Here is a 12,070-nt window from a genome sequence, read left to right as displayed (position 1 = left end):
CCTCTTGACCTCAGAGGACTGCTGTCCGTCGTTAACTGCACGAACGGTAAGTTCTGGGCACTTCAAATGTCTTAAAAGTCTTTTGTAATGATATCTCTTGTTTTGCAGGGTTCCGGCGATGGCAGATGGCGGGCTGATGAGAGTTGAGGATCGAACCCGCGTGAGGAATAGAAGCGCCTGGAAGCATGTAAGTAAGCGCTTGTAGCCTGCTTCACAATGCGCACTAACTGTCCCTTTTATCTTGCAGGTACAAGTTCGGAGCTTTAGAGAAGCTGAAGGGTGCTGGAATACCCACTGGATTCGGCGTGGGAAGGAGTAATGGCACGTGAGTAATAAAGTTGCCCAATGTCTTTAAACGCACCTTCTTTTGTCTTTCAGATGCGGGATGCAGCGCTGAAGGCCACCGGAGCGTGCGAAGAGCTGGTAAGCTTTTGTCTTTCAGATGCCGGAATGCAGCGCGAGGCGTTGGTGACAGCCGATGGACCAGGTAAGAGATGCGCTGCCACTGAAGACCGTAGTGCTAACCTGTTCTTTCTTTGTCTTTACAGGTGCTGCTGAAGACTGGATTCCAGGAGGGTAAGCCTTTGTTCTCTTAGGCCCAGGATCAGAAGCAGAAGACACAATGAGCGTTCTGCTGCAGAGAATGCTGAATAACGCAAAGCAAGATTCATCCATCGGGTGTGGTTTAAATAGCCTCCTGTAGTGCTGAGGTGTCTCCTTCCACAGCCACGCCTAGGTAAGAAAAGAGTTCCTGCTTTCCAGAAGAGTTCCAGTGTTCTGAACCTAGGGAGTGGCTCCTGCCCCACCCAACAGGAAAAGTAGTCCCAAACAGAAGAGGATCAGGGGTTCAACTGGCAGGTAAGTAAGCAGCATGGTCTGCTGCAGGTAAGTCCACCCAAGCATTATGAGCCCGGCGCTTCCAGCGCTGGGACTGGGCATCTTTATGAGCCTGGTGCCACTGGCGCCAGGACAGGGTCCAAAAGGTCCCAATTGGGACTGGCTGGCACTCGGAACCGGGGTTATGGGTCTGCTTCCAAGGGAGTCGGGCAAGTCCTGATCTTTTGGAAGCAAAGATCATGACAGTTACCCCTAATCTGTCAAGTTTGTCGAAGAGTGGCTTAGTAAAGATATTATACATTGTCGGGAGACACATGAGCCTTGTGGGACACCACAAGTGATATGGATTGGGTCCGCTGCCGCTACAGGGGAGAACACTCTCATTGTACGGTTAGCTAGGAAGAATTGTACCCATGCTATAGCTTCACTTGAGAAATGGGCGGCAGACGCTAAGTGGTTGCATAATACTGCATGATCCACCAGGTCAAAGGCCGCTGATAGGTCAAGAAGGAGGAGCATAGCTGTACTAGCTTTATCCTTCAACTCGTCGATTTGTGTCTTGAGGTCGATAAGGGCCGTTTCGGTACCGTGAAGTGGTCTGAAGCCAGATTGCCGTGAACCTAATAGTTGGTGTGTCTCCAAATAGTTTTGGATTTGGAGGTAGGCTACTCTATCAATGATTTTAAGGAGAAATGGGACCGTAGTAATGGGCCTGTAATTAGTGGGGATTGCTAGGTCAAGTGTCTGTTTTTTGAGTAGGGGCAGTACCCAAGATTCTTTAAGGTTAGTAGGTACAGTACTCGTATTTTAAGGAGGCATTGATACGTTTCGAGATGAAGGGTGCTAAATCTCTGGCAGCATCCTTGATGATTTGCGCAGGGCAGCTGTCGTCTTGGCAGTTTGATGGTTTAAGGGATAAAATGACCTTTTCAGTTTCCAATATGGAGATGTTAGTAAACCTGAAGGGTTTACAGTTGCTTTGGGTGGATGTGCTCGGTATCTCTTTCAGTGGGGTGGTATGAGTTCCACTAGGACTCAAGGAGGCTTTTTTCTTAGCAATTTTAGATTGAAGGGTTGTGATTTTGTTTGCTAGGGCATTTTGGATGCTGGTGCACCAAGATTTGTCCTTGGGGACATTGTCTGTAGGGGCAATTGGATTTTCCAATTCTCGGAGAATAGTGAAGAGCTCTTTGGAATTCGAGTTGGCTTTACTGATTCTATCATTGAATGAGTCTTTTTTAGTTTGAATTATTTCCTTCTTATATCTTTTGGCAAAGTTGGCAAGTGTGGTTTTATTGTCAGCAGAAGGAGTATGCCTCCAGATAGCTTGGAGTTTGCGTTTTTGGATGCGCATTTCTTTGAGTTGGGGGGTGAACCAAGAATTAAGGTGAGCTTCACGTTTACTTTTATGGAATTTGATAGGGACGATCAAGTCTAGAGCTTTGGCCATGGAGTTGTTAAATGACTCAACTAACTCGCTAGGGTTGGATTCATTGGAGCTGGCAGTGAGAGCTGGTGGGAGTAGTTTTTCAGACGTGATTTCTTTTTTGCTTCTCGTTGGCATGTGGCCTGAAAAGTTCACTGCTTTGGGGGAGAATGTGTGAGTTGATAGTTGGATGGGGGCTATTAAAGCTGTTCAGAAACTGTATTACGAACCTGTTTACTGGATGTCCAAAACAGTGGTGACATAAAAAGACTTTTTTTATAGCAAATTTGCATTTCCCTTTTAAACACCTTCAAATGTGAACACGTTTTCCCCATTCCTGTGTTGCTGTTTGTTTGGCTAACACATTGTTCCTTCCTAAGCAGTGGCAAGCTGGCTTCCTACCACTCGCCTACATTGCTCCACCACTGCTCCCACACAGCATACCCCAAGGGACCTACATTAAAATATCATGCGAGTTCACACTGTTTGTTTGGAAATCTTCTAATGATTACATAGATGCTGTAACATACTGTATGTTTGGAATGCAGTGAAATTAAAAATAAATGTCGTGCACACAGAAAGCCAACACACCTGCAGTCGAACATAGCAATGGGATCTGGAGCCCAGCTCAGAAAAAAACACATACATCTATTAAAAAAAAGCACATCACTTACCGAGCGTTTCTCCTCGATCTCTTCTGTTTTGAACAATCTCCAGAAGTTGCTCTGCTGCTTGGTTCACACTCATGTACCTCGGAGGCTCAAAGATCTTCCTCCCTCTGAAAGTCACAAAAGAATATCATTGCCCTTTTTAAAGAAGCTAATTGGTCAGAGTCCCATTTCTATCTGCGTTTTTACAAGGCAGGACGAGTGGCCTTTTCTAAGGCTCTACAAGCCGGATTCTTTTGTACAGCCCTCGATTTAGGCAAAGTCAGACACAATGGGGGTCATTACGGATTTGCCGGTAACCCGCCTGTAATATTGGCAGATTCCCGGCAAACACACCTTACCATTCCATTAGCAGTGCCAGCAAAAGCAGCAAGTTTCAAAAGGATTCTATGGAATGGGATTGCCGCAATCACTGGCACGAGCAGTGCCAGTGATTTCGACAACTTTTTGCCAGTCGGGACCTGAACCCTCAGCAGGTCTGGTAAAAATGCTGGATCCGGTATTACCAGAATTTTTTTAAATTAGACTAGCACACTCGTAATGAGGCCCAATGTCTATTGAACTGTTCTGTAGGTGGCACACCAAAAGGCATATCAAGATTGGCACCCCCATGACCCTTCGACAGACTTTGTTCTCAGTCCCAGTCTATGCCTATTCCCAGGGAAGTAGACTCATTTCTTGCTCTGAAAAGGGGACTTCAACATCTGCCAGCGCGTCACCCAGTCCCACCACCCTGATCCCTTGCTATGTCCAGATAACACAGATCATAAAACATGCTACGTCCGAGAGACCGGCCTTATTGCCTTATCACCTTTCCTGATTTATCCAGTCAATAGCAAACAAACTGAGTTATGTGGTGAGAAAAGCAAATGAGCAGCACGTGCTAGAAAAATAACTTGTCCTATTTTCGACGCAGCTCCAAAGAACAAGCAGAAGTTGCTGATTTGCACCGTTTCACTGGCAGACTCCAATTTTTAACATATGTGCCCAGTAATAAGCCATGGAATAACTATGGACTATAAAAACAATGTCTTACTTTAGACACGCGACTGCCACCTGCTCTAGATTCCCACCATCCCACCTATTGAAGTCCCCTTCAACACAGACCTACCATTCCTCCTACAAGTAAGCACAGTGTGAAAAGCAGCTTTCAACCACGTGAGGCGGCTGAAGCCAATTGTCCCTTTTCCTGTCCTGCCTCAAAGGTTACCCAGTAATTTCAATGCAGAATCTTGACTGCGCATGTTTCACAGGGGCGACCAGTCATTGCAATTAAATCCACCAAACAAATATTAATTATTTAAAAAACATAGTGTGAGTTTGGGAATGGGGATATTAATTTGAGAGAAGTGGCCAGTCGGAAGGATTAACCATGGGATGTATGCTTGTCCCTCACATTTTGCTGCTGAGAGGAGTTTAAAGACGGTTTTAAAAAAATCAGCAGACAAAAGAAATTTTGCACGTCACTTCTGCAGTTGCATCACGGCTCAACGACCGTAGTGGCATCCACACAGGTCTCCCGTCGAAGACTATGCATAAACTCCAGAGTGCCTTGAGCTATACTGCCTCCTCATCCTGGGCTGGCAGACATCCCAAATGCAGTAGCCAACCTCGATGTCCACTGCCAACATCTTACTATAGGGGAAGATCTCAGCCTTTGGCTGAAGGAAAATGGATCCCGTCTTCCGAATCCCATCAGGGAACCTGAACGCTATTCATCCTAAACAATTAATGAGATGACCCACCCACACAGCCAAACAAGCAAACACTCTGGATTGCAGTAGCACAAATATTTGTATATTTGTATTTATTAGATGCAGTGACATCACCAGTCTCCATGCTTTTGACAACCACCCTTTTACTCCATTGCCCATATCCTCCCAGATACATCTCCGACCAAAAGTACCACAGAAACACCCAACAAACTCGTCCACAGTGCTTCCAGGAATGGATTTCACAAACTCGTGATGTGCTGGCTCCAAGGGAGCCCTTCACATGTTCCCAGGGAAAGCAGGCAAGATAGTTCACCCCCAATCCAACTATGTAAAGCCAGAGAACTACCTAAAGCTTTGGATATATAGGGCAGAAAAGGTAAAGGTAAAAAAAGCCCATTACATACATAGCCTGGATCTGCACAATGTCCCCAGAAGTATATGTTCAAAATCATTCAACAATTCAAAAACCCTTTTGCCAGTGGCACCACACTAACCCCATCCTTCAATGAGAAACGCCTAAGCATACAGGACCACCTGGACGAATAAAAACACAACTACAGCCAAAAAATGCATTCGAGAACAGCAAAATCTCTGCCATGCCAACAAGTACTGGCAGCACAGTACCTCTGTCTTCTCAACGGCAGACAGAATCCTTCCTGGATAAGTCTAACCAATCATCCTACAACAACAGGACCCCTTAAGAACCTCCATAACTAGCTTTCCAATCCCTCCAAACCAGTGGTCTTCAATTTCTTTGGCATGGGCCCCCCCTGAGCAACATTTGGGCAGGCCGGGCCCTGACAAAAATGCCAAATGGACAGTATGTATTGCGTGCCGTCACCGCACCCTACTCTCAGTATAGTCCCTGGACTCCCCCACCTGCTCCCATCACAGTCGCTGGGCTCCCTCATCCCAATCCTACCCAGTCTCTGAGCTCTCCCCACCCATCACACACCCTGGGCTCACCCCACCCTGCTCCCACCACTATCCCATGGTTCCTGCCCATCCTCCTCCCACCACAGTCCCTTGGTTCCCACCATCCCGTTCCCAACACAGTCCGAGGGCCAGTGGCATCTGGTGAATTTTTTAATTGGAGGGGCATAATTATTATTTCCCCCAAAAATGCCATAGCGACCGAGCACAGTGAGGGAGCCGGAACCAATCAAGGAAGGTTTCGGGGGTTCCCTGTGATTTTTTTTTTTTAAATAATGGTTTAAAATGTTGCATTATAGAGCATACTTTAAAGAAAAATAGGTAAATAGCCAAACGGTTTGCAATTAGTGCTGGGGGACCAGGGGGGCAGGCATGACATTTTTTTTTACTGGACATCTATGATAGAAATCCAGTAAAAAGATACCATCCCTGTCCCCCGGGCCCCCACTGGACTTACCACAATCAACATGATTATGTGTGTATGCAAGGCGATGGGGTGCCAAGGGGGAAGCATGGTATTTGTGACTGGACATCTATGATAGAAATCCAGTAAAAAAAAATACCATCCCTGTCCCCTGGGCTCCACAGGACCTCAGAAGGAGAGCTGATTTTGGCAGGTGAGTAGGGGGATTGTGCAACAAAGGCATTTAGGCATTTTTAAAATGCCTTTGTTGAACAACCCTCCTTTCCCGCTCAATCCACCACTTGCCAAAATTAGCTCCATGGACCAAAACAAACTAACACACACACACAGACCCACCACCATACACTCACTCATAATACAAGCATACACACACACACACACGAGCACCCATCACCATAAACTCACTCATAATACAAGCATACACACATCCATATAATACTGTTAAATGCAGCCTTAAAACAACTGATGGCGAGTTTCCTTAAAAATTGGTTTTATGTTGTGATGGGGCTGCACAAGTTTGATACTTGTTTGCATTGAGGTTGACCAATGACTCAATACTGAATGAAGACAAATACCAAGTATCCTAGATGGTGCGCTCCAGTTAGTTTATTTGCAATATGCAATTTTTTTCCTTCCAATTTCACAATGATGTATGCAAGCATCCATACACGTTTAAATATTAAAAAAATGAACATAAACATACCTTCTGCATTGGCCTGCATGTGGGTGCTGAAACGCCCTGCTCCAGGCTGCTCTGTCCGCATGTGCGAGGAGGCGCAGGTGCTCCCCCTCGCACATACAGACATGCATTGCCCCAGCCAGCATTTCCAATGAGCTAGGCAATGCTGGCAAAGCAAAATGCCCCAGCCTTGCATGGCTCAGTGAGCATGTGCGGCTGGGGAACTGAACTGTCAAAGGGAAATACTGTTTCCCTTTGACAGTTCAGCCAGCCCAGAAGCTCTCCCTCAGCTGGAAAAAGCAGCTGAGGGAGTGCTCATTGTTTCACTGTGCTGGCTCCTGAGCTAATTCATAATGGGTGAGGGGGCCACTGGATGGGCGCCCCCTCGCCATTATGGATGAGCAGCCAGGCTCGGACTGGCCTATAGGGCAACAAGGCAATGCCTGTACCAAAAAAGCAAAATGCTAGTGTGGGCCAGTCAAAATGGGCCACCTTTTTGGACAATGTGGGCCAGTTTTATGAGTTACTTCGCTATGCAGTTAGTAATTTTGACCATTGTTGCAGAATAAATATTCTCTAAATATCACAATTACTTACATTTTTAACACAAAGCACCCCCTTGGGTACTATTTAAACAGTATGTGACTAAAGGAATGACTATCCATCTACAACTGCGGGACACTTTTTCATTGGTGCCCAAGACAGTTTCATGCTTCAGCCCGACCACGTGAGCCGCCGCGGCCCATTTCTTCCAATCTAAAAAAAAATAAAAAAATAAAATGTTTTTTTTTTAATTTTACATTTCCTTCTGGCTCTGATGGCCCCAAGGGGTTGCGGCCGCACCCCCCTGTGGGGGCGTGCCCCACAGTTTGAATACCGCTGCTCCAAACCAATGTACTACCCTGGCAATATCATATCCGCTTTACACAAGATGCATGGTCGGTCATGCACACAGCAGCCTTTCGCTTGCTAAGACCACCATCCGCACTTTAACCAGCACAGACCCACTTTCAGCTCTCTGCCAGGTGCGCGACATCTTTAGCCCCATTACCTGACCCCAGAACAGTGGTTCGCCAGATCTCCCAGTGCTGTCAGCTAAGATATCTTGGTTCTTTATCTCTGGATAAACATACACCCCAGTGCCATTGCCACAAACCACCTAGAATCAGAGCGGCAGACAGGAGGCATTTACTTCAGGCCTGCGCCATCAACACTTCCGGTTTCACACCCGCCGCGCCCTCTGTCTCTATTAAAACACCTTTATTCCAAATCTATGCACCAACACCAGGCACCCAATAACAGGAGTCGACTGTACAAGAGCATTTGAAAATCACTTAGGCATTGCAATAGTTCCACTGGCCTCCAAAGAAACAAACTGACTTCAAGACCCTTTGCTAGACTCCAAAAAGCCGTGTATGGTCAAGCAACCTTCCATCTGCAGAGTTCTACCCCTAAATCAAACCACGAATGTCGTCTTCTCATAACTTGTTGGCAATGGCATCGTACCATTGCAGCAACCGAAATACGCATTCACAGGAAGTAGATCTGTACAGGGAACTCATCGTCGCTTCAAGATACTGAGCAGAAGTTCAATCATATATTCCCTGCCACGCGTTGGATTTGGACGTTCCTTATCACATTGCTAGCCCTCTTCTCTTTCCTCCTTCCTTTTAACATATATCGTTCTAAAGCGACGACGGGTGGCTTTTAGCGCTATACACAAAACACAAACAAAATGGAAGAAAAATATAATAAATACTTAACATGGCATTCTGTCGGGTGAGTGACCATCGGGGTAAGTGTAATTGGTTATTTATAACGCGCTTAATACCCTGAGGTTGCTCCGCGTCGTCTTGTGCGTGTTGCCCCTGAGCTATCCTCGAGAGACCGGTGTGACGCAGCCTATGTGGTTGCACCTTTCGCGGAACACCAGTGAGCGGGGCTTTGAACCCAGCTTGAAATCATGTCAGTCTCACTGGCCTGCATGTATGTTCTAGAGGGCATTTGGCACGCACTTCGAATTCCTAAACAGACGAGCTCGGCCCTTCGGCTGCAGCATAGCGGAGAAGGGGAAACCAGAAGGGGCGTATCATTTCAAAGATCATCTGGTTTTAATGCTAACGTTGGCGAAAAGGCAACGAAATTACAAGGCATTGCAAGGTACGGGGCGATGCCATCAAAAGGGCCACTGCAAGAAATAGAAGGCTGCTATCTAGACAGCCTCAAATTAGGAGCTGGGCTTTTTTTAAAGTGTCAGCAGTAGGGCGCAATGCCATGCTGTCATCGCCAATTGCGGCTAGTGCAGTGAAAGCATGCAGCGCTGGCACGTGACTGCCCAGTTCCACCGCGGGTTCAGCGTGCCACGAAACTAAGGAAGGTTTTCCAATGGGCGCTGCGCGCACACAACTATCTTATCTGCAGTGTGCTGGGCACAGGTCTACCTCCAAACAGTATGCAGTAATATGTTAATAAGCACCTTTCATTGTATGTCTAAAATTACTAAATATCTAAAGCTACAAACAGGCTACTGAAATTTAAAGGAAACGACATCATATAGCATTTCCCTTTAATAGAGCACCTGTGCCAGTTTGCACACATGTTGCATTAACTTAGACGTCCCACTCCACAGCTATTTACTAGTAATCCCTTCCCCCTGTCCTCCCAACTGCACTGGAACCTTTTAATCTGTATGGCAAAACATTTTCCAGTTCATCAGGGACATGTGATATTAACCAGACTTGGTGGACGACATAGTTGGATCTTGTGGAGAAATTGAAGGCGACGAAGGCATGGCTGGTTGTACATACACCGAATACCGAGAACTATGCACCATAGGATACAATTTTGCACCTGAGGCACACAGATTCATTTCCCAAAGTAATCTCCTGGCAGACAAACCACAATCCGCATGAATGATGTTTACATGGCTTATGTCGTCTGGAAGAAAGATTGCTGACTGCATGATTCCAGGAAGTGGAACACTTTGTGATCAAGCTTTGCAAAGTCTGTGGTCAACTTTTTGTCTATGATTTCCCATGTCAATTCTTCAATGTAGCTCACATTAATAATCTGTACTGCATTTTACTTCCTTTCGACATGTTCTTCAAAATATCTGTGTTGAGATGTTTGCCTTATCTTCAAATGAAAGTACGAAAAAACTAATCTATGATCACATAGTAAATAAGAGTGAGTGTATTTGAAGATTTTGCTAAAGACAGTGAGCCAGCATGATTTAACTGCCTTTTGAATATTGTGGGAATGGCTTCTAGGCACTGAGACTAGAGACATGAGTAAATGGAGAGTGTTCTTATAGGGACACACTTTTAAGACTTTGCAAAACATTGAAGTAATGACGGATAGCCCAAATAGGAGCAGGGAGTGCCAACAGCAGGAGGAAGGGGCCCCTACAACAAGGATAGTGAAGGGTCGGTACTGTGTTGAATTGAGGGAATGTATCACTTCTTCCCCAGTGGGAGCCCTCCTGTGAGGCTACGGAGGTGAGCCCGCTTTGCAACACCCTACCTAGGGGTCGAGGCAAGTGAGATCTCACCTGGAGAGTCTCCCCTTTGGGGACACAGACTCCCCGATGCCCTCCGAGTGATGGCTTATATGGACTTACCTAATACACCAGAACATTATCAGTTTCATGGAGATAAAGCAAACCTATATTATCAACAACAAGAAACGGAGGATATGCCTTTAAATCAGGTTGTCCAATGAACTGTGCCGAGGATGTTGAAAAGGGATGACAAACCAAAGAACCAGCGAGAGGAGGCAGAAAGCTGAGGGAGGGTGTAAAGCGTAGAATACCAGGGGAAGCCCCCTGTACGTAAAAGAGCGGAAGGAGGCAGAGCTGTCTAAGAATGCAGAGCCCCTGTAAACCAGAGCAGCACCAGCGCAGAACGAGAAATGCTGGGAGACTGGCTTGTGAGAACAGAGGAAATCCAAACAAGTTGGAACTGCAAGTTCAGTGGAGGCGTGATCACACAGCAATCATGGTGGGCAGCGGGCCCGCACAACAAGGCCGACACCAGTGGGAGGAAGCAACTCCCGAAGTGAGCCCTGGCAACAGTTCTATCCACAAGGCGAGAGCGGGACGCATATGAAACAGAATTTGCGGAAAGTGAACTGCAGAGTTACCAAGAAGACGAGAGAGAGTCCAACGTCCTACAGGTACTGACAATGTTAGCCCTGAAAACAGAAGGTAATACACGGAACAGGAATACTGGAAAGGTAAAAGGGACTCAGTATAAGTTAAACAAAACTAGTCCCAGTACTAATGGGAAAAGAATTGAAAATGAGCAGATGAATCCAAACTATATTAAAGACATAAATAAAAAACACACACAACAGAGTGGGAGAGAAATAGAGTTGCAATCTCATTGGCTCGGGAAAAGAGAAAGGTCAACCCATATCCAGAAGATAAGAAACCAAAGAGACATTTGGAGAGTCTAGCCCCATGATGTCAGGAAGAAAAATATCATACATGAAACAGCACCCCAGGAAGAGGTGAACTATACTTGGAAGTGGGGCAACCAACATTCCAGATAGAAGAACCATATACAAGGGGGTCTTGAGTCCTACAAGAAAGAGTAACTTGAGCAAAACAAAGATAATTTCTAAGAAAGAGAACAAGCAAGTTGACAGTCCCCTAAAAGAACAGCAGAACATAGTCCAAAGGATAAGCAGAGACTATTTGCTCATGGTCTATTTAGTAGAACACTATAATCAAGAAACCTGTGTAAAGGAACACAGCACCCAGGAGAAGGGAGTCCTCCTCCTGGCCTCAGATACTCATATTAGTGGTAAGGTCAGATAGGTTAGATTGGACAGTGGACGGACTTGTTTTGGACATTCACTCTGACCAGCACCTTAGTAAAACAGGTCGGCAACACCCCACAGACATAGGGAAAGCTAGACATTTTATTTTCAATAAACTATTTGGTAAAAATGTCTTGACTACATCTGCGTCCTCCTTCTGATCCTCCACAGTATACAAAGAGGAGGTAGGAAATAACCTCATGTCTCAAGAAGAAAGGAAGGGCACATGCCACAAAAGGCTAAATGAACAAGACAGATGACCTTGAATGAGATCTTGGCCCGTACATAGAGCCACTGGAGAGTATGAAAAAGACTGAAGGTGCAATCAGATCCGCTTATCACCCGGTGGTCTATTAGATGCAGAGAGTAAGGTAGATGGAGGAGATTGCCGGAAACTAAGCAAGTTCAGATAGTAGCAGATAACTGGAACATGGAGGTCAGAGAGAAAAGGGGATGATGTGAATAGGTAGATTTAGATGATAGACACAGGAATCTGCAATTGGGCCAATCTGGGAGGAAAGACATACGTGGAAGTCCATGGTAAATCAGTGACTGTAGACAGAGAGG

The 12,070-nt window shown here is 45.9% G+C and overlaps 1 protein-coding gene across 1 annotated transcript in view; it reads right to left on the bottom strand.

Moving 5' to 3' along the window:
• DPH5 (diphthamide biosynthesis 5) overlaps positions 1-12,070 on the bottom strand; it is an 843,469-nt gene that overhangs the window by 159,280 nt on the left and 672,119 nt on the right. The window contains exon 6 of the mRNA XM_069641565.1: positions 2,938-3,041. Within this exon, the coding sequence (XP_069497666.1) occupies positions 2,938-3,041 (104 nt within the window). The remainder of the gene's footprint in view (positions 1-2,937; positions 3,042-12,070) is intronic.

Source organism: Ambystoma mexicanum, chromosome 1q (assembly GCF_040938575.1).
Source record: "Ambystoma mexicanum isolate Mex_15411 chromosome 1q, UKY_AmexF1_1, whole genome shotgun sequence".
Lineage (NCBI taxonomy): Eukaryota > Metazoa > Chordata > Amphibia > Caudata > Ambystomatidae > Ambystoma > Ambystoma mexicanum.
This window is presented reverse-complemented; position numbering and strand designations above follow the sequence as displayed.